This window comes from Falco rusticolus, chromosome 2 (genome assembly GCF_015220075.1).
Source record: "Falco rusticolus isolate bFalRus1 chromosome 2, bFalRus1.pri, whole genome shotgun sequence".
In the NCBI taxonomy this organism is placed as follows: domain Eukaryota; kingdom Metazoa; phylum Chordata; class Aves; order Falconiformes; family Falconidae; genus Falco; species Falco rusticolus.
In genome coordinates, this window is record NC_051188.1 from 83,522,579 (window position 1) to 83,549,340 (window position 26,762).

The 26,762-nt window shown below is 42.0% G+C and overlaps 1 protein-coding gene across 2 annotated transcripts in view; it reads left to right on the plus strand.

Moving 5' to 3' along the window:
- SRPX (sushi repeat containing protein X-linked) overlaps positions 1–26,762 on the plus strand; it is a 48,029-nt gene that overhangs the window by 3,483 nt on the left and 17,784 nt on the right. Inside the window, exon 2 of one of the 2 annotated variants that reach the window (XM_037378274.1) lies at positions 24,357–24,416. The exons of the other annotated variant lie outside the window; for it this stretch is intronic. Within the exon in view, the coding sequence (XP_037234171.1) occupies positions 24,357–24,416 (60 nt within the window). The remainder of the gene's footprint in view (positions 1–24,356; positions 24,417–26,762) is intronic. 2 annotated transcript variants of the gene reach the window in all.

Consider the following 26,762-nt stretch of genomic DNA (forward strand, 5'->3'; position numbering starts at 1 on the left):
GGCGCTGCACAGTGTAAGACTGTTGTGCTTGTGTCTTTGCACTTTAGACTCAGGAAAGGAAAAGCTAATCTATGATAAAATTAATCGGAAGTGGTTATACTGCATTAAAAAATAAACTGTGCATTGGAACAGGATATTGACATCAAGGAACAGTGAACCTCTAGAGAGATGCCATTAAAATCACTTGAAGACCATGTAATATTTACAAGACTGTTTTCAAAAGCTGTATGAGATTTAATTCAATGAAAACCAATATATGTGTGTGGTATGCTTCTAACATATGTGTATATTTGGATTAAATATGAGCAGATGGAAGTGTGGTTGTGGAAAGGGTAGTTCTTCTCCAAGTTGCATTGTAGAGCAAGGGGTCCATCTGTGGGTGAGACTTCTGCAGCCATTCAGGGAGGCAGTCCTTGCACAATTGAGTTTATACTGTAACTAGGCAAAAGATAGGAAGACAAAATTGAAGGAAGCAAAATTTTTAAGATTGCTTAGAGTCAGATGGCAGGCTTTAAAAAAACATCTGGTATTGCAATTAATAACTTGATTCCCACTCATAGCTCCTATCCATCAGACCAAGCTGCAAAGTGGTCAAGAAACAGTCTCCAGGTCCCTAAGCAGCTGGTGCTCTGCATTGCCAAGGGTGGGGCCTGTTGTGTCAGCTGAGGGTTTTTTTGTTATGTGTGGGGTTTTTTTAGATCCAGCTTGCTGTCTGCCTATTAGTCTTAGGTGGTAATTCCTGAAGAGGTACAAATAGGATCCACTTGTGTGCACAGGTCCCCTGAAGATGCGGGTGTTGATACTGAGCTTGTGGTGGACACGGACCTGGGTGTTGTGTATGCTGTCTCGGCACAGAACAGAAAGGCAGGGGCTGCCCTCAAATCACTTGCAGTCCAAGTAAAAGACAAAAACCAGCACAGGAATACAAGCAGATAAGTATGTCCTAACAACAGCTTTATCCAAAGAGTTGTGCTTTGGATGGGTTGGCTCCCTCTAAATTAGCTCCAGTTTGCTGAGTGGTTGCGTAGGAATGAATAAGACTTCCAGCAGCAGAGCTAATGGAAATGACATTCTCAAGTGACCTCAAATGCAACAGATCTGTTTATATCAACCAATAATGTTAACTCATCCCCTGACACTGCTTTCATATTTTCCCACGTGAAGTGGGCCATCTTCATGAGCTGTAGTAATTCCCTACTGAAAACTCCTCAGGGTTTTGAGCATTACCAAAGCACTACATTTCTTTCTGCGTGGTCCTTAAGTAATCAGGTCATGACATCCTCGTGCTGGGCCTGCTCTGACAGCTCGCTCTTCAGCAGCACCTGGGGGCTTTGGCACAACTGCAATTTCCAGGGTGAGATCACAGGAACAAAGAGTGAAAGTCAGAAAATCTTAAGAGGTGCTTTGGATGAGTTGCTTAGCTGTCCTTTTTCCCCACAGTGAAATACACCTTGCCAAAGAGCACAGGCAAGCTACCTGCATATAACGGCTTGAGTAGTTAGGTCTAGGCAAGCATTGGAGATGGTACAGGAGGTGCAGCAGAACAACTGGTGGCAGTTATTCTTTATCCCTGTAAGCTGCTGTATCCCTTTTATTGTTGGTCCACTGCAATAGTAAATGCTAGCAGGCATGACATGGGCTTCCCAAACAGTTAGAGCGTATAAACTCAGTGTTTATAATAAAAAAATTGCAATTGAGATTGCCATCAGTACAGGCGAGGTTCTTTTTTCTGTGGAAAGTAAGAATCAGCTTATAAATTGGATTATCAGGAGCGCTGATTCTAAAACCAATTTGGAAATGTTGATGTTGAGGTGTGTTTTACTGTAGTCTTATCTCTGACAGTTAAACCAGTAGTTGTAAATGAACATTACTGAAATAGATCTGTATTTTTTCCTCTCACTTTAGAGACATGAATGGGATGGTTATCAATTGGATCAAATTTGTGGGTGGTGAAGGTGCAGGGAATAAGATTTGGCATGCTGTTGTATCAGCATTCAGTGGAATATGCCACTGGGTTGAAAATTCAGAGTCCTTATGTATTTGATATATAACCTTAGGCAGGTTGCTTAGACTTACTTGTTCCTCCTTGCTTTTCCTGGTTGGAGATGCCTGTGTAAAAAGTCTACTACTTAGATACTGCTGCATACTGACTTACAGGAAGAATGGAGTTTGTGGGGTGAAGTCCATGCCCGTCTCCACTGTCAGATGTCTTGATGCACTGCTCATAAACCATAATTGACTGAAGACCAGTGTGTGAAGAGCGCCATTCACATGGATGTGCTGTAAAGACACTGATGATGAATCATGTATGAAAATATACTGATGTGTAAAAATACACTTAATTTTTTAGATACTAATACAATCATCTCAACTCTTGAGCTCTATACTGTGCTGCCATACATGAGATAAGGTAGTTTAAGGGTCTCAGGAGCATCTTTGTTTGGAAAGACTGTTTCCAGGGGATGGGTACGCAGCCCACTAAGGTGATTGGAGTGGAGAGCAATGAAGAGGCAAACACCAACACTCGCATCCCTCCCTGCCTCCACCTCCATCACACTACTAACTTTTTGTCCGAAAAGTGTATCAGTAATCTAATACTTCATGAAATTGCAATGTATACTGTATTTTAATACAGACTGTTATTTAATATTGTCAATCTTCGTGCCTTTTTATGGTACTTCTGTGAAACTTCTGAAAGTACAAATGTATTTTCCCCAACTGAGGTAACAAATTGCGTGTTCCTCTGAATACTTGGCTAATTTTTCTGCCTCTGAAATGGCTGTGTTGGTTGGTTGTTTCTTTTTGATTTGCTGTTTCGAGTTATGTTACATGTTAAAAATCGCGGTGTGCTGGGGATTGTCTGTTTCACAAGGCATTCACTTAAATTATTTTAGTGCAGTAAATGAACAGCTCAGTATACAGGACATGGCTGGCTGACCAGCACTTCTCTGCCACTGTTTCTAGTTATTGAATATATTCAAAGGGCACTGTTAAGGTTGTTCAAACTGAAAATTGATGCTGCAGTACCTTGAAAGTGACTCCAAATGATAGGTTTTAACTTTAACAGTTCTGATCTTTCCTGTAACTTGAAATAGCCACTGAAGAGCTCTGCCAGAGCTTGAAACCACTTCAACTTGTCATGTGGGATATCTTTTCATGAAGAGAAAGGATTTTTATATTTCTTGAGACACGCATGGAAATAAATTACGTTTTCCCAAGTTAATACATATGGGAAGCTCAGCTTTGCCAGTAGTTTCCTTTGGTTTACCTGAACAATCTTGACAAGTTTTTGTTGTGCTTGAGGAAATAAATGGTGGCTTTGCTGTGCGTTGCACAGAAACATGGGAGGAGTAGTTACATGGAGAGTTAAGCTCTGTCCAGTGCAACATCAGGTTGATAAGGAATCCTTCCCCCACCCACCATTATCTCTAACTAGTTTCTTGGCAGCTGCAGGGATTTTCCCGGAGAGAAATGTCTAAAATTACATCACCCTTTTCACTTCTGTGAAGATGGAAGGAGAATTTGTTTAGTGTGGGGACACATTAAGAGCCTTTCTACTGGCAGCCAAAGTGAATCTTGTCAAAATACCTTGGTGCTGGACTACTGTTAAAATGACACTTTTCTGCTGAAAGGCTTATTGGAGGAGAAAGTCTTGCTCATAGGTTTTTGCTTCTTTCCTGAACAGAAGTTACTGGACTGGCTGTGCTGCAGTTCCCTGGTTTGGCTGGCTGGCCTTCATCACCAACTCCTGCTTTTTATTTTCAGTGCTGGTTTTGTGCATTCTTCTTTAGCACTTAGCAGATGCTACCTTGTACAAGGAGCTACTTTGCACTCCTCCATATCCTTCTCAACAGCATCTCTTTTTCTGGTTAATTTTGGGAGTTGCACTCTCCAGGAAACATTAGACAACTCTGGCCTGTTTTTGCTGATGAGGGTGGACTCCTTGTTCTCTTCACGGCTGTCCTGGGCTTCCTCCTACCCATCTGCCTGACTCCAAGCTTGCTGACATTGGGCAGGATCCCTTGCCTCGGTCCCTGTTTGTTCAGGTGCTGACGTGGTAGGGCCCTGGCCGGGGCTCCCAGGCATGTCTGCAGTACAGCAGAGATTTCCAAAATGGATTTGTCTCAAACCTCCTCTTGTTCCTATTTTCCGTTGCTGGAAACATCTCTTCTCTCACCTGGGTGGCAGTTTTCAACTCTTTTTCTACTTTTCTGCTTGTGTTTTTTAACTTACCTCTTGACTTTGAGGTGGGCAGCCTTGCTTTCTTGCCTTCCCCTGTGTGAGCATCCCTGGCTCCCTGGGTGTGAGCAGCGTGGTGGTTTCATTTGATCTCGCAGCAAGTTGCTGCAGTCCTCCAGGGAGAGGGAAGCCTGCTCGTGAGGCCAAATTGGGATGTGGCTCACATAAATTTGTGTAGGATGTCTTCCTTTACTCTGTTGTGCTATTTGGTGTGAAATAGGCACCGAGGGTGGGACCCATTTTACAGCTTTGAATGGTGCTGTCTCTTTCAGCAAGCCTTCTGTGGGTCTTTGCTGCCCTAGTTTTGGCTGTCGAACCTTAGCTGGGTACTTGGGAGAGCTGCTGTGCCCTCCCGGCAGTGTGCTGGGCAAATTACAGGCTGGGAGAGGGAAACACCCCAAAGCCGTGCTGGGGTGCTGAGCCTCTGCCGACGTGTGCAACTTGGGCTGGGGACAGTTGGACTTTTTTAGCGAAGGTTTTTGCCATTTGAGCAGATACAGTTTGTGTAACTTCACTCTTCTTGCTTACTCAGTGAAAATGTGTCTTCATCTGAGGACACGTGACATCAGTGGGGTTCAGGTTAGCTGCTCTGATGCATAGACCTCAAAAAGAAATGAGCATGCTTTAAATGATGCATGTTCTGGGTTGTTCTTGTGAGACGCTAGGTCATATGAACTGTTTTCAAGGAGCTGGGGCAAAATCCATAACAAAAAACATGCAGGATGTGTATTGTAAAGAGTCCTGATTGCATTTGTTTGATCAGAACTGGTGAGTAAATTTGTCTACATGTGTGTGTATGGGCATTTGATTTGTATAGTCTTTGAATTGTGACATGCAGCTGTGTCCTTTGGAGAGGCACAGAAGAAACTTCTGTAGATTTGTAGGAAAATATATAGCATTAAAGTTTATGCTGTTGCTATCATTTGCTCCAGATCTTGCAGTGGATAAAAATATACACGTACGAGATTACTCCATATAGGCAATTTGGGTGATTTAGAAGTTCGTGTTATAAGGAAAGTTTGCTTTGAAGATTCTGGAATTACTTGGTGGTGTTACAGAAGGAAACTTTTGTTTTCTAGTCACGTAAAATTTAAAATTTGTTACAGCTCTGAATAGACAGGTTTTCTTACAATTTGAACAGTGTGATTGAAGACATCTGATTTTGTTTTCCCCTACTTCTCACCCTCTTATTGTTCTTTTCAGGAAATGCCATTGCCATTTAGGGTACTGGATTTAGATGTGTTCTACATATATCCACTAAGAATAGCACTGGAGTTTGAAAGTAGTCATGTATTCAGGCTTCTCCAGCAGTGCCTTGTCATGCTGCATGGTTTACCCAAAGCCTACACTTAACCAGTGTGGGCTGGCAACATGAGTCACTTAGCAAAGTCTGTCTACTTTTAGGCTGTACCGTGAGAGTTTTAACTTGCTAGGGTCTGTGGTCCATCCTGGTCTTTTGTTATGCTTCCTGATACTGACTGGCCAGATGGGGGGAGATGCTGCTTCTAACTCCTGCCTCAAGGGTCAAGCTATGAGCCTATGCCAATTACGCTTTTTTTTAGAGATGTCAACTTTAGGGCAGTGCACTTATAAAAAATTACTTGGTTTGAATCTGCCTGTCTTGAGTCCATCCATTGTGGCTTTTTAGTTGTACTGTGTCACTCAGAAGTGGAGCAGGCCAAAATTAACATGCCTCTATCCAGCTATTCTTGAAGATTAAAAACATGTCGGCTCGCAGGCATTCACTCTTCTAAGCTGCCCAGAGAGATATAGCAGAAACAATACCCCTCGTGCTGAGTTACAGTGGCATACTTTACTTTTCTGGGAAAGGAATGGATGTGGGTGCCTCATGCTGAAAGGAGGTGCCTTTCTTATTACTGTAGTAAGGAAAAAAAGGGTGACTTGCTGAAGCTGGTTTGTTTTTTTTTTTTGATGGCATCTGACTGGTAATTTGTGTCAGCTTTGTACCACTGATTCCTTTTTGTGACATGAAGGCAGCTGGCTAGCCTGGGTCTGCATCCCCTTTGTAATGTGGTTCGCCTGGAGAGCTTTGACTCAAACCATTCATACAAGGAGCAAGTACAGTTATTGCTGTTGTATGTGCAGCGTATCATATTAAGTAAAACAGTGTGGGTGTCTTGAGTTACAGAACTGCTACAGGTTGTTCTTGGGTCTCCTTAAAGCTGAAAAGGGATGATCTGTGCCTGGTTGTGGTTCTGGGCATACCTGTGTGCTCTTCTGGTGAATCTTTCCATTGCTTTCATTACTGCTTCAGTTACAATTTCTGGCTGTGTTTCCATTTCAGTAGGTATCAGGAACCACCACCTTTTGAGTTTCTCATTGGTACTTGACAGTTGTGTATTTCCTACCTCATTACAATGTCTGGGAGAAACAGGAGGTAACTGTAAGCATAAGCTTGCTTTGACTTGAGTTTAAGGAAATTTCCAGTCAAATGTATCAAATCCCGAGTAGTTCTATAGTAAAGGTGGCGGCAACTTCTGTATAAATGCCAGCAGTGCTGTTGGTGTATCACTGATGCCTTTTTGTCCTTTCCATCAGTACATTAGAAGCTTGCAGTGGTTAACTGGCTGACGACTTGTCATCTTCTTGGAAAATATGAACACCTGAATTGGTTTTTCGCTCTGTTTTTTAAGAGAAGTGCTTCTGATTGGGGATTCTGTGCCTCATTCCAGCTGAATGTCAAAACCAAGAATATAAAACTGTACCTTTAGATGGCTCCAAGGCATTTCAGACCTCTTAGATACTAGTAACAGCGCAGTATGTGCATTACAGCCGTGGAAGTTCTTTTGTTATATTCTTATCCAGAATCATCCTTTTGCAGTATTTTTGTTTGCCAGTTTGTAAGGAAATCTTCAATATGTGGCATACTTATAAAATTACTTGGACATTTTAGCTATAACATACATTAAAACCCACATATATTGTGTGTGCAATTAGAGACAGCTTGTAACTCATGAGAAAGATGATTGATTTGTAGTTGATTTCCCTGTTGGCAGAATAAACTGGTTTGCTAGAAGAGATGAGTAGAAGGGAATTGAAAGTAAGTCCTCCATCTGAGTTAAAAAATACTTCCCTATTTGTAAGCCCCTCACAAGGAGAATGGGGTTTAATTTATTTGCAGTGGGTGGATGTTATATTTTAGATCCCTGGTCTCTCTTTACTGTTCTGCCTTTAACAAAGCTATTCTTTATTGCACAAAGACAATGACAAGGCAGGGCGGGGAACAGAAAAAATTCATATTGTAGTGTGTACACATGAGAATAATTCCATGTATTATTAATGGTTTTTGTGGTGTAGAGCCTGATGCTTCTCAAGATTCCAGTTCACAAGAAGCCATGCTCTCCAAAATGTTCTCAGGCTTTCTTGGATGAAGACACTGTGGTAAGTGAGACTGGCAAATCCTTGGCAACAGAAGTGTGCGAAGGGAAGCTGCATAGATTAGTTACTGCACAGTTTAAATAAACTTCAACTGAAAAGCCCTGTGCACCAGTACTATCCAACAAACTGCAGGCTCTCCTCCTCATCACCCTTCTCCCAAGCCTTTGTGACAGCTGATGCAGCAACTTACGTTTTGGATTATATTTGCTCAGACAGTTTTTTAAAAACCATCCTATTTAATTTCTAGTCACTTCTAGTTTCCACTGTGAAAGGAGCTGTGAGGAATCCCGGCCATCACAGTGAGATACACTGTGTGTGTGTGTGAGCAGGGGAGGAGGAAGGCTTGGCAGGCTCCGCAGTATACAGCAGCCTACAAATTCATACAGAATTGCATCTCTTTTGAGCCTTTAGTTGCCAGCTGCCTGCGATGAGTGCTCCAGTCCTGTAACAAGGTCCTGAAAATTTCTGAAGGCTGGAGTAAGCTTTATATCAGGGAGCTGGCTGATGTACTGGTCCTGCTAACAGCTTCTTGCCAAGGTGGCAGGTTGTCGAGGCATAGTTGAAACGACCTGTAATATAGCTGATTTTTCCTAGAAAACGATTTCTGCTCTCAGAGCTAGCTGGGTGAGGGAGTTGGAACCAGGGAGCTTATTGCCAGGTCTTGTTGGAGGTTGCCCTTGGCCTGATTTCTTTCTGGCAAATGTTGACTTGCCTCAGGCTGCTGTTGAACTGGTGCCTTTGCAAATAAGAGATGCCAAAGAGCCTGTGCACTGCAGAGGGACAGAGTGGTGAGGCGCAAATGACTGGACAGCTGCCATGTACAGCTTGTGTAACGCCTTGCCTTCTGCTGGGAGTTGATGCTGAATGTAACATACTACTTTGTTTGACGTAACAAGGCTGGTACTGGACTACGTGTAAACAGCGGCAGAGTAATGCTGATTGCCTTCTGCACACAGGACACACCAACACTGTGGAACTGACTGCACAGTATGTTTCCAATTTTGCATATCGTAGTAAAATTTCATAAGAAAGCAGGGAAACTTTAAATCATGAAAAGAAATCAACAAACTTGACAGCACGTTTGTAAACAGGCAAGTGCATGGATCCTTTGATTATTGTTTGGTCTAACTGTAGTGGAAATCCATGTCAAATCTTTCACAATTTTTAATGACATGGGATCAGACTTGTAAATGGAAGGTGAGAGCACTAAATCAAGGAACCTGAGCATTCCAAAACCATAAAGCTGAAGAGATTTATTTTTTTTCCCCTCCTGTGAAACATCGTGCCTGGTTGAGATACACAGAAAACTGCAGAGCTGATATTTTCCGATTATTTAAAAAAAAAGGGGGGGGGGGGGAGGCTTTCAGATTTCTCATTTCTACATAGAAGACTTCAGGGTTAGGATTGTCCTGGTGCCGTGAGGGCTGGCAGCAGGACAGGGACCTCCCCCAGCAGCCCAGAGGCAGCGAGCAGAGCTGGGACGGGGACCAGCCTCTGCTGCAGGGACAGGGTGGCTCAGAGGCCAAGCCAGGGGGCCTGATGGGTGAGGGGCTGGCAGGGTTTGAGCTGGTGTGTTATGGGGAGTGTTTGACCTCCAGCTGGATTTTGGGTTAAATTCCACATTATTTACAGTGTATTAATTCTTAGTAATGATTTAGGGTATGGTTTCAATTTACTGTGAAAATTATTGCTAGCTTATTACTTTTTGTGTGGATTTCTTAATTCCACCCCTCCGCCCCCCATTCATTCTTTGACATTCTCCCTTTTCACATCCCTATCTCCAGTCTGTATGACAAACTTGCAGGTTGTCAGTCTGCCTTTAATGGCAAGCCCTGAAATCTCACAAGTCAGTTTTTCAGACTTGGATGATTCTGTGAGGAGGAAACAGTGAGAAATACGATGGCATCCCTATCGTGCCTTTATGAAAAACAACAACTGATCTTTGCTGTACAGATGTCCCCAGTTTCTTTGAACATAATAATATTTTGACACTCAGAAGAAACTTGGTAGGACAAGAATACAAACAAATCCGTAAACCTGTTATTTAAAAATGTCTGTTCTGCTGTGAGTTTGGCTTGTTCGTTCTGTGAGCCTCTAGTTGCCGTCTTCAGGATGTTTATGAAACTTGAGCAGTTTTTCAGTACTGAGCTGCCTTTGTGAACAACTAAAATTCATAGAACTGGCTACTAAAGGATTATATCCTAATTAGGTTAAGTGAACCCTGACCTTGGTAGTTTGAAGCTGTCTGCCAGCTTGCTTGCTGGAGCTGCTCCTTCCTGCCAGATGTGGTTCATCAATGCTAGGTGTCAGCCTCCCCAGTAACGAAAGGGACCTAGAGCATGGCTATCCTAGAGTAACGTAGCTACACTGAATACAGTGCGACTTCATATTTCCCTGCTTAGCCCTGCTGCTTCCCAGCATGCTCTGCCCTGGTGTCAGGAGGCTGGGGCTGAACCTGCTGCTGCATTTCCAGGAACTAAAGGAGACGGGGCATTATCTTTTTTGCTGAGGACCATGGTGCTGGCCGTCTGCTCTTGGACTCACAGGATGGGAGGGATGAGGAGAAGAAAGGGGTGCTGCTGGGTATTTGGTAGTGATGTGATGCAGGTGGGAGGAGGGGAGAGGTGGGTGTGCATGATCACTATCTGTGTTGCCCTGCACTAGCTGGGGATGCACTTCTGGTTTGTGCTTCCCCAGGTGTCTTGTTGCCTGGCTGAGTGGTGCAGAGGCTCTGCTGAAGCTGGGACTGGGTTACCAAGGGAGAAGGAGAAGCCCACTGTATTTGCTGCAAGGACTAGGAAAAATTTTGTTTCCATTTTGTCTTCAAGCTCGTACCTTTTGTAGAACCTACAGATTAGCCCCATACACATTCTTCTCTCCAAAAAGGTTTCTTTTAGGGTCCTGTTTTAGGTGCTTCAGTCACCTCTGCTGTTTCTAATAGTGGCAGTAGATTTTCACCGCCCTCTTCCCTCTCCTGAACGAGCAGTGGCAATTCTGGAAACATGGCTTCGGTGCATTGGGGTAATGAGTTTTAAGGTGTTATATTGATATTGCCAGGTTTCTCTTTGCCTTAAACCAACAGTTAGGCTTCCAAAGACTAAGGAAATTTAATTTTATGTTGATGTATTTTTATTTACTTCCTTGTTTGGGGCACTTGATGCCTCTGAGCATTGTCTTTGGCAGTATGGTTTAAATGTGTATATATATATAATATAAAGCTAACGCTTCTCATGAATCGTGTAATTTCATCAGATACAATTCAAGAGAACCACCAGAAGATCAAAGTCTAGTATATCAAAAGCCATCAATACAGTGTGTTTTTTCGTAGTATTTTCGTAATACAGATGTATCATAGTGAAACTGGAGCATCTAAGCCCATATCCTTACAAATGGCCTTGGTAACCGCTCTTTCAGAAGGAAATCTGTTTACCCTCTTCTTTTCAGTGGGAGTGGGAACTTGGAGGATATCTTTCTGATAGGGAGTTGCCCTGACATGGATGTTAATGAAAAATGAGCAAGGGTTTGGAGGGAGTATCTCAAACGTTCCTTTAAAATCTAATCAGCATTATTTTATGCTGACTGTAGCAAAAGCGCTTTTGAATCTACCTTAGGATATGATTAACATTTATTATTTTAAGCAATATGAGCAAGCCACTTCTCATTGGTTGGTTTATATAACTTGTGTGCTTTTGGCTGTGAACTCCATATTAAACACTGTTTGTTTTGAGACTGTTTTTATTACTAGTCTTCAGGAGTAAATTAAATTCCTACCTCCTGAGCCTTGACAGCAGTTATTTACTTTTTCCTTCAATTGCTTAGTTTGCTATTTTAAGCTCCTCTGCCCTTTTTTCTTTCCCCACCTGTTTTTCAGTCGTCTTTGCTCATTTTTTGACCTGCTGACTGCCCTGCATAGCTCTGAGTTGTTCCTTCAGCTCTTCTTCCCTGGTGTAATGCCTGCTTTTTCTCCTTTGTGATACCCTTGCAAAGCATTAGTAAAGCATGAGTAGTCCTGGAGTCCTTAGAAGTCTCAGTTTTTCTTCCAAGAAGGGCCTCCAGTATTAATACCAACAGCCCTTAATGCTTTTGTCTGTTTGCAGGTGTCAAGGATAAAATGCTTTAATTTTTTTATTATATATTATATATATATATTATATATATATAATAGCATTATATAAATTAGATAGAGACTTTGCTCTAGAACCCAACGTTCATGCTTCTAGTTTCTTTAAAAGAAAGCTGCTCACATGGAAGTGAGACATAAGTGTGCTGTGACAGACTTCTGGACTGCAGTTGGATTTATTCATAAGAAGATAACTAGTGAGAAAATGTAAGCTGACAAGTTGAAGCTAACCTGGGGAGAAGTCCTGCTTGAGGCAGCTGAGGATAATGAGCCACAACAAAAGATACAATTTTTTTTTTAAGTGGTGACTTAAGCAGAGAAAGTGAAGGAAAGTTGCTCAAGGGAGAAGTCCTCAAGGGAGCTCGCTGCCAGTGTAGGATTTACAGTGGTTCTCTGTCACTTCTGACACTCACTGCACTTACTAAAGAGCAAGAAGAGGTCACAGTCAGTAACTTCAAATTTTTCCACTCCCCTTATGTTTTCTAGGAATTTGTTGGAGAGTTCCCTATGGATTACAGGTGCTCCTGATGCTAGTTTTCAAGTGTTGGTGTAGTGTCTGATACTTACAGCTGAGATTTTTTTTTCCTAGGGAGCCTTTCTTTTAGTCTTCTCATAAAATCTGAAAAATATGTTTAAAATGGCAGAGCTTCTGAAGTAACATGTGACTCAAGGATAAGAGAAGAGAGGAAAGCAGCGTGTCTGGTGCTGTGGTATTAAAGGATACTGAGATGTGCCAGTTTGAGTTTCAGCATTTAAAAAAAATAATTTGTTCCATCTGTCACCAGTTCAGAATAGATCAGGATTAGTTTTTGATCTCTTCCTTTGGAAGGTTATCCCAAAGTCCACTGGAACTTGTCATTAAGGAGACTTTCAGTTTAAATATTCTTTACTTAATTAACCAGTTACTAGTAGTTCTACCTTTTTTAGTTACCAGTACTAATACATCTTTTCAGTCCCTTATTGGCATTCTGTAGGTTTTTCTGCTGTTTTCTCCTGGTTTTCTGCCTTTTCAGTCTGTTCCTAAAATGTAGGCCTGCATTACAGACCCTATAATATCTTAATGTATGGGGCGAAAAAGCATATTGAAGTATGTTCATAGGAATTATTTCTCTGGATCTTAAAAGATAACACACTTACCTGTAAGATAACATTTGCCTCTTCAGAGTCCCAGTTTGCTTTTCCGTCTTGCAGTCTTCTAGTGCACCTAACATTTCACCTGCTCACAACGTACGCTGTCCTCTCATCCTCTCCCCGTTGAAGAAGCCTCTGAAGTGTCATGTTTATGTAGGGCTTTATGTGTAATTCAAGCTTGATTTGTTATAAACTTGGTTTCTTAAATTTCAAGAGAAAAGTCTAGAAAAAAACCACCAACTGCCTCTGCTTAGCACAGAAGGTAGCAATGGCCTGTGAGAGCCCTTTGTGCTAAAAGAGTTTGTGACACAGGCAGGAGTCCCACGCTCAGGATCTGCTGCCCTGATGGAGGTGTACCCTGCCATCAGGGATGGAAAGCGCTGTGGCATGTAAGCATTTTTATCTGAACAGAGTTTCATCCCAGTGCCTGAGGTCGTCTTTCACCCTTTCAGGTAACCGAGAGACAGATTAGTCAGTGAAACTGTTGAGTGAGGGTGGCTCTTGACTTCAGTGGTATGCAGCTTATCCAGTGTCCTGGAGGGCTGCAGCCATCCCAGCTCTTAGGAAACTCTGATGAGACCAGGTATGCGCAGCTGAATGATGCTGTTAACAGACCCATGTTGCTTTCTTTCAGTGAGGTGAAAGCTTTCTCTGCCAGCCCATCATTTCCACATGACTCCAAATTCACACAGCAGCTTGATTTTGGGGATGTGTGAGTAAGATCCATCAGCAAAACAATTTCAGAAATAAGTGCCTCTGGGCACTGGACACACATATCTAGGGGGTCACAGAGTCTCCAAAGTCCTGGCAGAAGCAGAGGGGTTGCTAGCAGGGTGCAGGTGGGCAATTCTCAGCTCAGGGTGCTGAACCACTGTGGAGAAAAGGACCAAACATTCGTCAGCAGAAGTGCTGAGAGAAGCTAGCCTAGAAAACAGAGGGCAGGTGGAGATGTGCTGCAGGGTTATAAAATAGCTGGAATTCCCCTAATTGCCTGGATCTTTGTGCTTAAGTAGATTAGGCTATTGTAGTCCATTTGACTGGTGACAAAGCTGTGAATAATTAATATGAGCTGGTGTCTGACAGGATGGGACAGAGTCCAGGTTTATCTGTTGACAAATGTGGACGATGCTGTGTGAGAGCAGCAAAGAAACCAGTGGTGCTTACAGACATCCAGACCATGGGCAGTGTGTGGGCAGCCTTCGCAGAGCCTCTTGTAGGTAGTCAGGAACAGAGTGCAAATCCTTCTATATCAAGAGCTGTCTGTATTTTCCATACACAACCCTACAGCTGCTGTAAATAAAGAAGGCTTTGCTCTCCTGGTAGGCCTAACCTCTGGCTTAGACCACATATGTGCTCAGGATCACAAATATATTATGCAGTATGCAGCTATGGTAGCTGTGTTTTATGTAGAAGTAATGCAGTGTGTTGAAATCTGTTGATTAAGAAATGTATATTTTGTTCAGCTGAATTCATTTACATTTTGGCGTTCATGACACTTTTTGCCCATTCTTTGATGATATTCTGTGGTACTGTGACTGTTCTTGATCATAAAAAGAGATACTGCTATTAGTTTTTTAAATATTATTTATTAAAGACTTCCTTAAGCAAAAATCAAACTCCTCATGGCCTGAACAAAGGAAACATTCTTCTCTAACCTCCTCCCTGTTGGTCTCCTGCTGGCATAAGTAGCTGCCATTCAAAATATTCAGGGACTTCATTCATGCACCTGTCTTTTTGCGGTTTTTATTTTGTTTTGCTGAATTTCAGTTTATTGCAAGATCCTTATCCGGTGGAGCCCATTAAAAGGGAGAGCAAATGCTTTTGGGTCTTCTCTTGCCAGCTTAAAAAATCATGGAAGCTAACTTCTTCCTCTTTCTCTGCACCTAGTTACTTAAATTCGATTTGGCAATGAGTCCTAACAAAAAAAAAATTAAACCCCCTCACTGGTCATGCTGAAAATTGGCATTTCGTGAGAGCACTGTTCATGTATGTTATGTTCAGATTTTTCCCTTTGAGCCAAGCTCCCAGCTTGTTCCCCATAGCACATCTACTTGATGAATCGTAGTGGTACCTTGTAGGTTGCCCTGTTCAGCAATCAAGGGAATGTGGCTTGTGTGGGACATAAGGAACAAAACCAGGAGATGACTGATATTTCTCTTGAAAATGTACTAATGTCAGCTCCTAAGTATATCTTTATTAGCTTCTTGAGGTGCTTTCCTTCTACACACACACAGAAATCAACACTTTATTTCAATAGTAGAGGCCTTTCATCTGTATGTTTCACCATTTTGTCTGTATTTTTTTAAAAAATAACTTTCTGTTGAAAACCAGCTATATATATGTTTTACAACTCTGAAATTGCATTTTAAGCAAAATTTGATGAAATCTTCACTTCCCACTGAATCATTCAAAATGTCACATCACAAGAGCAAGCCAGAACAAACCAGATTTTCCAGAACTAGGATTCTGGAAATGCTTCATTTGTTTTCATTGAAGGTAAGGACACAAATTTCATGAAGTATATTATTTTTTATGGCTTCAAGTGAAGAATATTTAAAAAATAATTATGCAAGGCCTTTGGTCATTTTATGGGTATACTGCAAGCAGTACTGGAATACACTGCTTATCCTAACACTGAACACATAATTGCAGTAGAAGCAAATGCGTTTGTAGTGGAGCAGGATATCTGGGAGCAGCCTATGACTGCACTAAGATTCCTGGACCGTGTGTGTGTTGGCAAAGATGTTTGTAGCCTATCCTTAAGTCTGCCAGCTCTTCCCTTGACTGCTGCTGTGTTATAGGACTTCTGCCTGGGTTGAGTCAGAGCCACTTGAACAACTTCCACTTTTATTACCAGTCTGGAGGGGGAAAAATAAACCAGAATCGGTGGAAAGTGTTTTGCTTTGTATTTGTTGTATCTAAGATATCTGCATGTGTACATAAAAGAAAGCAGAGTTGAATTGTACTTTACAGAGCTTTCCTGGACTAACACTAACTTCTGTGTCCATGCAGTTTCCATCTCACCACTGATTTTTGAAGAGTAAGCTGCATGAGCATGGCTGCCTATTTCTGGATATGTGACTTCATTGAAATGAATGAGACGCCTTATGCCAGGAGTAGTGCTTTCTTTGTCACACAGGATTTGCCAGCATGTGAAATGAATTTTGTTGTGTTAGATAACTTCTATGTAAAGCGATAGTTTTCTCAACATTTGTAATTAATCTGTTTTGAAACACCTTCATATCTTGGTGTCAGCTGCAGAGTTTCTTTGTAAGTCACATTGTGTCACAGATGGCAAGGGAGGGGGTAAGAATTATCTTTTGGGAAAAGAACCTCTGCCTGCATTTTCCTAATCAGATTTGTGATTTCTGTGTAATTGGACAGTTTTATTTCACAAAGCATAAGCTACTGCTGGCATGCAAACTTCAGACATCTCTGACCTCTTTTGAACTTGCTAATTCTGAAGCTTTCTGTTCTGCATTTCAGTTGTGCTTTGATTATGATGACTTTGAAAGAGCTGTTCTTTGATGGAATCTTGTATGAGGCATCTCTCTTGAAGCAAGTTAAAACCTGTGCTGTAACACACGGTGCTTGCATCTTTATCAATACTGAGACACAGTGAATTAATCTGTGTATAGCCCTGAGGGGATCTTCTTGGTATAAGATTACTTTCTGTGCCTGAAAGACTTTATACCTGCAAGGAATAGAAGCACAACAGTGGTGTGGAGCTTGTGAATGTGCATCGAAGCTCAAATCTGTGCTATGTGTCCTTTTCCATAAATACAGGCAGGGAAATTTCTAAACGTCTCTGGAAGTTAATCATCTGGGCTACTAAACTGTGCATATGATTGTTAACTTGGTCTGGATGAGTGAGCTGTGTTTGGATTCAGGAGCCCTCTACTTCCCAGTTCAGCACTGTTCTTGCTGAATATGAGATTGTGGGGTTTCAGTGCTTTAACTTGCTTTCCCGTGCATTGCAAAGACAGTTTGGACTACTGACTGAGTCAAGCAGGGGACTGAAAAAGTGATGTGGCCAGTGGGAACATCCTTTGAGGAGGGAGGAGGGCAGATGAGATCTTTTGAGTTACTGTGCATGTTGAACACTGTTTAGTATGAGCAGTTGCCATTAGATTCTCTACATTTTAAGCATGTTCATGAATAACAGTTGCATTTCTGTATCAACTAACCTGTAGGAAGGTTCAAAGTAAAGGAGCATCTGTCTATGTATTAATTGATTTTGCTGACTCTTCCTCTGCTGTTTGTTCTGCTTTGATTTCTGTAACAAAGTTTTGCATTTGGGTTTTGGTTTTTTTATAGCCTTACAGCCCAGATGCAACAAAACACCTGAGTATACAAATACTGAAATCCCACCGAAGCCAATGGTTTTTAAGCATGAGCTTTGCCGAACTGGGGCATAATGTTAAACCAGTAAAGAATGAGATGAAAAACCTGGCTTTCTATTTTTACTACCATCATAAAATGAGTGCAAATATTTTTATACACAAAATAAAGCCCTCTAATGTGAAGGTCATGACCATTTTTGGTACCTTTTCTACCTCCTCATGTACATCTTCCAGACTTCTGAGGTCTTAGAGTGACCTAGCCCTGCCATAGTGCAAGAAGCACTACAGTCTGCTGCACGTAAAGCTAGGTTTTTAAATTCATATATTTGATCTGGCTTCAGGTACTGTGGAACATAAAACTCTAAGGCAAAGCATCGGAGTCACTAAATCCAGATGTTATAAGCTTATTGGTGGAAATTGACCATCCTTTTCTTACAAACACTTAAACTGATCAGCTGTTTGAATATGGAAGGAATTCCGGAGTGCTCCCCTCTGTTTTGAAGGATAGATAGCATGCGGAATGAATCTTTTCTCTCTTCCCATTATCAACAGTAGCCAGTGACCGTAGACCAGACGAGATGCCATCTAAGCTCATTTAATTCACATTGTTTCCCTGTGTGCAACACACAGTGTCATTACAACTGGGTTTTTTTGTTTGTTGTGGGTTTTTTCCCCACTTTGTTTTCCTTTTGGTTGTTCTGTGAAGTTTGCCATGCAGCTGAAATTGGAAATTATCACTATATTTTTAGGGTTGGTTTTTTTCTGTTCTCCATTTCCCAGCAATGTTCAAAAAGTTGTAAATGCAGTGATCTTTTCTGAAATACATATTTAAGTAAATTTGTTGAATCACTTAGGTTGGAAAAGACCTTTAAGGTTATCAAGTCCAACTGCTGACCTAGCACTGCCAAGTCCACCACTAAACCATGTCCCTAAGCACCACATCCACATGTCTTTCAAATGCCTCCAGGGGCGATGACTCCACCACAATCCTGGGCAGCCTGTTCAAGCGCTTGACAACCCTTTTGGTGAAGAAATTTTTCCTAATATCCAGTTTAAACCTCCTCTGTTGCAGCTTGAGCCTGTTTCCTCTTGTCCTGTCACTTGTTACATGGGAGAAGAGACCGACCAAGAAATTCAGGCCGTTGTAGAGAGTGATAAGGTTCCCCCTCAGCCTCCTTTTCTCCAGGCTAAACAAACCCAGTTCCCTCACTAGCTCCTCATAAGACTTGTGCTCCAGACCCTTCACCAGCTTCGTTGCCCTTCTCTGGACACGCTCCAGCACCTCAGTGTCTTTATTGTAGTGAGGGACCCAAAACTGAACACAGTATTTGAGGTGCAGCCTCACAAGTGCCCAGCACAGGGGCACGGTCCCTTCCCTTGTCCTGCTGGCCACACTGTTTCTGGTACAAGCCAGGGTGCTGTTGGTCTTCTTGGCCACCTGGGCACACTGCTGGCTCACATTCAGCTGACTGTCAACCAAATTAGTGCTATATTTAAGGCTTCAAGCTTCAGTAGAGCATAAACTGGAACATTGACTTCTGCTGATTTTCACAAATTTTACCTCAATTTTTGGTAGTCCTCATAAACCAGGAGCAAACAAGCATGAGAAAAGAAAAAAAAAAGGGGGGGGGGGTTTAAGAAACTCAGTGGTGTAAATTGACAAAATAGTATCACCTAAAAAATATGAGCTTTTGTTAATGTGTTTTGCTGGACTGCAAGTACAGTAGATAGGAAACTCTTTAGTGTGTCTGGTGCTCAACTAGGGAGGAGAGCACCGCTGTTGAGAAAAAAGCCCTTATTGCAGGCTAAATGCTGTAGCCTCTTGTGCTTAAGTGCCTGAACTTGTCCTGTCTCAGGGCAGTACGCTGTAAGAAGTTTCCAATTGGTTTCGTGAACTATATTGTTGTTGTCTATAGCTTGTTTTCATTTGATCCAACTCGAAAGGAGTTAAGAAATGTCTATCTCAGTCCTGGGAAAATGCCTCTTAGAGCACACATTGCTTCCTTTTCTCAATTATAGAGGATTTATAGCACAATAGCGTGTTAAATGCTCATGTACACACCTGCGTACACAGTGTCTGCCTTGGCATCATGTTCTTGTGCCCCAGTTCTGCTAGCAGACCTGCATGGGTGAACCTTTGCAATGGGGAGAGGGGTCCTGTGTGTGTGACCCTCAATTTGCCCATGTGCCATCACTCACATAGCCAGGGGCAACAAAAAATGGAGCACAAGAGTTCTCATTCCCTTTGTCCATATTGGTAATCCCAGTGGCCCTGGTGAAGATCTTACAGTGAATAACTCCACAAAGGTTTATATGCGATCATAGGCTTTGATGTTGTGTTTCTCACTTACTGGTGCTTTGGTTTTCCTTTTCACTTTTTTTTTTTTAATGAAACCTTTAAGTCTTCTACTAGTATTGATTTATCTTTTGTGCATTTTTATTGCCTTGCTGCTGTTTGTCACAATCAAATGATCCAGTGAGAAAATACCTGGTTTCAGGATCAAGATGGTGTGGTTTTATTGTTGTTTGTAGGATCAAGATGCCTAAGCAATTATTGATAGCTCTTCCAGCTCTGGAGACCTTTGAGGTGGTAAGGTAGAATGGAAAGATTGTTTTTCATTTAAAGGTTAATGCCATGTAATATCTGAAAGGTTTTATTGTGGAGGTTACCTACCCATTAGAGAGGTTTTGTCTGCCACAGCCTGAATTGGTGTGCCTGACAAGTGTGGTGAAGTTTGGGATCTTGTTGTCTGGAATAGTGTCTTTCTGTCTGCTTAGTCATCTGTGGTGCACAAAGAGTAATGTACTTAAGAAAGTCAGGGTTTGAGCAAAACTGAGGGACAGCAGAAGTCCTCTTAAAACTTCCTCTGCAATCTGATGGCATCTTTCTTCCTTCCCCGGCTCAGCAAATACCAACAAATTGATTGTCGCTTTTGTGTAGCAATCAAAGTACTCTCCTCCCAAAGCTTTTGCAGACATTAGCAAAAAGACAAAGGGAAGGACGATCAGATCCTAGAAATATAGGAAGTATCTTGCTCAACGCCTGGTTGGCTGTGTGTATTTCATTTACCTATCTTGTATTGTGTGCAGATGTGAATGTGTCACGGTAATCTGTGCTCATTCATGAATGCAGCTATATGCTCTGCTTGCTTCTCTTTCTTCAGCTGACCAAGGCCCCTGGCCAGGACAGCAAATGCTGGGCTGTAAGTGTGGAAATGGAGCCATCTTGAGAAACCGAGAATAGCAGTCTCTACTGAGTGTAGATTGTGGTACTAAAGCAGCGGAGTACTTCATCAGCTGCTTGATGTTGAATGTAAACATCTGTGATCAGTTTTGAGTGGGTTTAGGGTTAAACGAGTAGTCTCCTTCAGGCTGGTGAGACCACTTAAGGAGATACTTGTGTTTTGCTGAATGAGATTTGGCCTGAAGGCTGGCATCAAGACACTTGGAGTGAATTTGGCAACCATAAAACACAGGCAAAACTGATCCTGAAATGGTCTAATTTAGGTTTTGCACAAATAAGTAACTGTTGTGTGTCTCAATGTCCCGTTGGCTTGCTGGTTTGAACACTAAATGTGTTCTCTTAGTAATGAATTCTTCTTGTATGAGGATTTTTACCTTGTCAGAAGGCTTACTGTCATAGCTCCTCCTGCCCTGCCTGGCAGTCATATCCCAGGATTTATTCATTTGGCACAGACTTCTGGGTTTGTGGTGATAGACGCTGCCTATGTGTTTTCTACTATGTTGTGTGAAGTTGCATTAAAACTATGCTCTAATAAAAGGTATGTAAAGAGAAAGCTTTCCTATGCATCCCCCCCTTATAAAAATGTGGTGATTATTTTGTGAATTAAGAAATCTTTTTTCCTAACATAAAGAAAATTGCCTAAGTCCATAAATTAATCTCGTAATAGATCAATCTTAAAATGGAAGTGTTATTTCATGTATTTGGCTTGTCATCTGCTACAACAAAATCCACAGCTGGTCTTTGCAGCAACCTGGTGTACCCTGAACCATGATGCAGGACATCTGTAAAGCAGCTTGTTGTTCTTGTCATTCTTCCTCAAATACCCAGTTTTTATACTGTGGTAATTTTAGCACTTTGAAGGCAGAACAATGCTTTGTCCTTATGTGGCTTGGTAGCTAATTTTGAATGTTTGTGAAGCAGAAATACTTGCTTTGTGGCCAAGAAGATGAAGATGAAACGGCAGATTGCTCAGGGTTGCTTATGGGGTGGCAGCAGTGGGGCATGAGGTGCCAGGTCAGGCCTCGTGGCTGCCGGGACAGAAGCCACCTGCTGCGGTGGGACAGCCTTGCTGCCACGTCAGGTGTGGTAAGGGCAGGTTTGTCAGAGCAGGGGCTGGGGGGTCAGCATGGAGAGAGGCAGGGAGGAGTAGCAGGGACAGGTGTGCCTGGAGACGGGAGAAAATCCAGCACCGCTGGGTGAGGCAGTGCCCAGGGCAGTGCATGGCCGTGTGGTGCATCCTCCCAGAGCCAGCCCATCTCTTCAGGGACAGCCCTCTGGACGAGGCTGGTTCTCCGTGGTGTGGCCCTGGGCTGGCGGACGCTGCCCAGGCGGCCCGTGGTGCTCCCCGGCTTGCGAAGGCCCTGCCAGCCCCGCTGGGGCCCGGCGTCAGCCGGTGGGCTGTCCGTGAGGAGCGAGATCCTGCCAGGGTTGGCGTGACAAAGATCTTTCCCGTGGTTCCCCAAGTTGGACCTGTTGTGGTTATTAACAGTAATGAAACATTGCTTATTAGGAAGGAAACCTGACTCGCTTCTCATTTTGAGCTAGAAAATGAGCTGGAAATGGGAGATGGCAAACTCCCATAAGCAGAGCCTCATTTCAGGGCAAGAGTAGTGAACAGCTCTTTAAGGCCAATTTTTGTTAGCAGACTTTCAAAGGAGCTCATTATTTCTTGTCTAAGGAAAGGTAAGTATGTAAGAGCGCACGTAGCTCTAACATTTACCGATTTTAAGTGCTAAAGTCACTGCATGCTAAAATTTGGTCAATTAAGAGTGGTAACACCAAGATAACAGTTTTATAACCCTCAGACTAAGTAATTACCTAAGAGTATCCCAATTTCTGACAGAATAATTGATGCTTAGAGAGGTGCTTATTTACATATCAAGGTCTTCATGAAGCCCTCAGGGATCCCAGCTTGCTCTTTACATTATACAGTCAGACTTCAACAAAGCTTAACATTTTTATGTTGAGAAGTTTCTCAGATGTCAGTGTTTAGGCATCAAAAGTTCAACCACAATAATAAATACAAAAAATCCAGAGAAGTGGCTCCTAAGCGATAGGAAGCCTGTGCTAAATATAAAGCCCTTGCTTTCATGGGAGAAACTGTTTGCAAGTTCGCTTCATCAGGTCCCAGCTCGCAGCCTTCTGAAAATTAGTGAAAGGATTCTCAGTGATAACAACAAGCTTTGATCTAGGCCCAAGGTGAATTATGAGTTTTTTGCTACTTTTATGGTATGTGTGAACACAACTCTCTTGATTTTTCACATGCAGTCACCTAAATGGTTCACAGAGCTGCAGGACTGGTGCAAGATTTTGGTCTGACGTGAAGCACATGTATCTGCCACTTCCCTGTGGTTCCCAGAAGGAGCCACTGAGTACTGCAGGCTGGTTGTGGGTCCTGGCGCTAACGCCTGATGCACAAGTAACGCAGCAAAAAGAGTGATGGGAGGTGCAAAGAGTGTCATCTTTAGACAGTCTGAACCCTTGCAAGCAGTGCTGCGGCTGGTGCTGTGGAAAGGCACTGCCCTTCTGTAGATAGACCCTATGTGCTAAATCTGCTCCCGTGGAGCAGCTGTAGGTATGTGGGCTGGGCTTCTGGGTATTCCTGAGGCTGGTAGATTAAGAAGTAGAGTTTCACTGGTTTCTGGGCAGTTTATTTTGGATTTTCTAAGAAGTGGAATCTGCTGACAGATGGTGACAGTTATGCTGGAGAGGCAAATGTTGTTTGGGTAACTCTTTTATCCTTATGCTAAGTCATCCTAGCCATTAACATACCTTTGTTTTGATTTCTGCAGAAAAACTGTGTGCTTTGCACATGAAATGAGTAGCTTATTGAGGTGTCTAAATTATCTAATTTAGCATAACTTTAAGCTGCAGCTTGTAGAGAACATGGTCTCAGACCTCAACAAATAGTGATGAAGTATCCCCATAGCTGTAATTCAAGATACCATGCGTGAGAAGCTCCTGTAGCATCGTGCTGAGCCTCTTTATTGCCTGCCTATTGCATGCAAGGTTTTGAGAAAGGTTTCTCGGAGGGGAGATTTGTATGAGCCCTTCTTGGAGAGGACTTATCTAGAATTGAGACTAGACTTTATGCTCTGAAGCTGCTGATTTTAAATAAATGTCACTTAAGGATATTATGAAGGCTGTCTTTCAGGCTGCCATATTTGTTGATGAATTACTTGAATGGTGGTGCTCCAAATGGTTTCTGTTTTTTATAAAGCAGTTTCTACCTTTATTTTAAGCTTTTAACTATTGGAACAGGTTTTTTAAAGTACAGAACTATACTATGTCTTTATTTTGAACAACCCCAGAAGATGCTTGATACCAAACTGTGTTTTTGAGTTGAGTGTAACTTGTGTTTGCAGGTAATGTACCTCCATGTTTTGTTCTTGGTATGAAGATCATGCAGGCTGTAAAAGAGGACTGTACTTCAGTTATGCATATTTTACTGCTGCTGTTTGGCCTGATGGCTGTTAACAGCCACTGACACTATGGAACCACTTTATAGTGAAACTTTTGAAGTGCCCCTTCATCTGTACCTCCTCTGTTCTCTATGCTCAATAGATCATCTTCAGGGTTGCTGGGCTTTCCATAACAGAGGAGGTGTGACTTGACATGTGCAACATGGCATGGCACAAAATTGCTTCAGGAGCAGTGAGAGAGATTTACTATTATGCTTGATTATAAAAAAAAAAATTCCCCCTTCCAAATTCACTATAAACTGGCTCTGCTATGAATCTGAGCTTTAGAGAAGCCCGCGCTGATGGCATTGCATAGATTATTGCATCCTAATCTTGCATGTCTTTTCGCAAAGCTTTCTTTTATTCTTAATTTTTATTTCCTTTCTTGCTGCGGTTTTTTTCTCTATTTTGTATTGTAGGATCGGGATATTCGCCCCTTGAAGATGATGAAGATGTGTATGCACGCAGTAGATATAAAGGTGAATGCTTTGCTTATGTGCTAAAGAGGATCAGCTGATTGCTGAGAGAAAGCTTCGTTCATTTTCTTCTAATGGATTATAAAATCTTGGTGATCCATGGGTTTTCTCATGGATTTTTAGATCAAGATTTACTTTCTACTTGGAAGTTAGACCAAGTACTGATCACCACTCTTTTATGCACCTGAGTAAGTAACTTTTGCACTGCCTTTGCTCTTGGAAGATCAGGTTGCTAAATCATGAAAATCTAGGAAGAGCTGCTCTTTCTTCTTCATACATCCTAAAATAACCATCAGTGATAAGCTGACTCAGAACCTAGGCCTGCTGATGGTAATGTGTAGAAGCACATGAAAGAGAACTTGATTTTCATGACTGTTTTTTTTCCCCCCTCCCATAAAACTGTTCGCATTTCAGGTTCACCTCCTACCTGAAATGCCAAGTGAAGTGTGTTTATCAAATGAACATGTGCATTCCAAAAACTAATTATGTAGCTGGATGAATGAGTGAATGGACTGACATGTTTATAAAGCAAATTCAGGTTTTCTTCCCTATTCTAGAAGATTCTGCCATTCAGCAAGACTAAGAAGGTTTTTGCCACTACCAGTAAATCTTCCATTTACTATGTCCGTTTTCTTAAAAAGTCTGCTTCTCTCTCAGTACCCTTTTCCTCTGCCAGAATCCCTCAGAAGCCTAGCTGGTAAAGAAACTCAGCATTTAATTTGTCAATATTTAATTGATAACTGCATTTCTTTTTAGTAAACTAATCTGTGGATGTGCTAGCATTGTAATCATTTGATTACTTGAAAATACTGGGCATTGGTGTCTTGTACATTATTGATTCTCTGCAAAGAATCAATGGGCCTTATAAGAGGTAAGTCATAAAGTAATTCAGACATTTATGAACAACAAAAAGGAAAGCACAGATGTTATGGCTATGTTGCTGTTTTCATAAATGTCTTACGTTCCTCCCAGTAAAATACTTCAGTATAAAATTTTGCTTTGAAACACATGCAGAAATATTTCTCTAAAACTTTATTTAGGTAAACTAATTTTTCTTTGCTTTTTAACATGTAATGCTCCGCAGACACATAGAAAAAGAATTCCAGAGATCATGAAGGTAAATCAATGCCAATTCATGCCAGGGCAGGCAAGTAGTTAAAATGTGGATTCTGTATAAATTCCTTTTATATGGTGATCCAAAATGGATTATACTGTTGTCAGCCAAAATGTCACCAGGTTAAGTGAAACATAATGACTCATTCATGCAGATATTAAAAACTGCCCTGAGTTTGGAAGCGCTACTGCCAAATGTTGAGGATCAGACAATGTGAATCTAGGACTATGGAGTAGAAAAGGCTACTCTTCATTAGCATACTTATTTAAGTTGGTATTGGGGGGAAGGGGATGGGGAAAGACAAAGCAAGGAAAAATGGGCTGAGTGGCTACATTCAGAGCTTCTCCTTGTATGTGCAGTCTAGCATTTTGGGTATGGCCCATTGCTCAGCAAATAAAACTTTCCAGTAACAAATAACTAAATGAATTTTCTTAACTGATGTTAACATATGTAAGCAGCATTGGGTTTTTCTTTGCACACATACTTATTAAGCCGTGCATGCAAGCACACAAATTTGTCCTCTTTGGCATCTGCAAACAAACAAAACGTTGCAGTTTATTGGGGGGTGGGGGGGGGGGGGGTGGGGCGGAGCAGGGCGGCCAGGCAGGGGGAGACAGCCTCCTACCAGACCCTTTTGTCTTTATCTGGATGTTTTTCAACTTGCTCAGCTTTTCAGAGAAAAGAGACTTCTGTGCCCACAGCATTTCTAAAGGATTGTTTCCCTTCCTCCATGGTGAACCCTCAGCTCAGTTGGCTGATGTACCAGCAAGCAACAGCACAGCTGGTCACTTTGCATGCTGCTTGTGAAGGAATTGTTCAGCTGAGGCTGGTGTTTGAACAGGACTGAGGAGCTGGGGGAAACAATGCTCTAGAAAGTGCTTTCCTTCCTGCCACTTGGCATGGCTGTCTCAGATCGTATTTGGTGAGGCAGGGCTTCCCAAATACAGCAGTTCTTGTGTTCATCACAGCTCTAGTGCCACTGCTCTGATAATCCTAATTTTTAACATGTTTTATTAAATACTGTTGTGATCAAACGGTAGCCCTAGCTATAGAGGCAACATTGTGGCTTCAACCATTTTTGCTTTCTGCCTGTTTTCCAGTGGTTTCAAACACAGGATTGAGTAATGCAGGTTGTTATATTGCTGAGGAATAGCGCAGACTTTCTATTAAACAGGAAAACAGTACATAGGTCCTGGTACCTAAAAATTCAAATTTCAGGTAAGTGAACCGAGCCC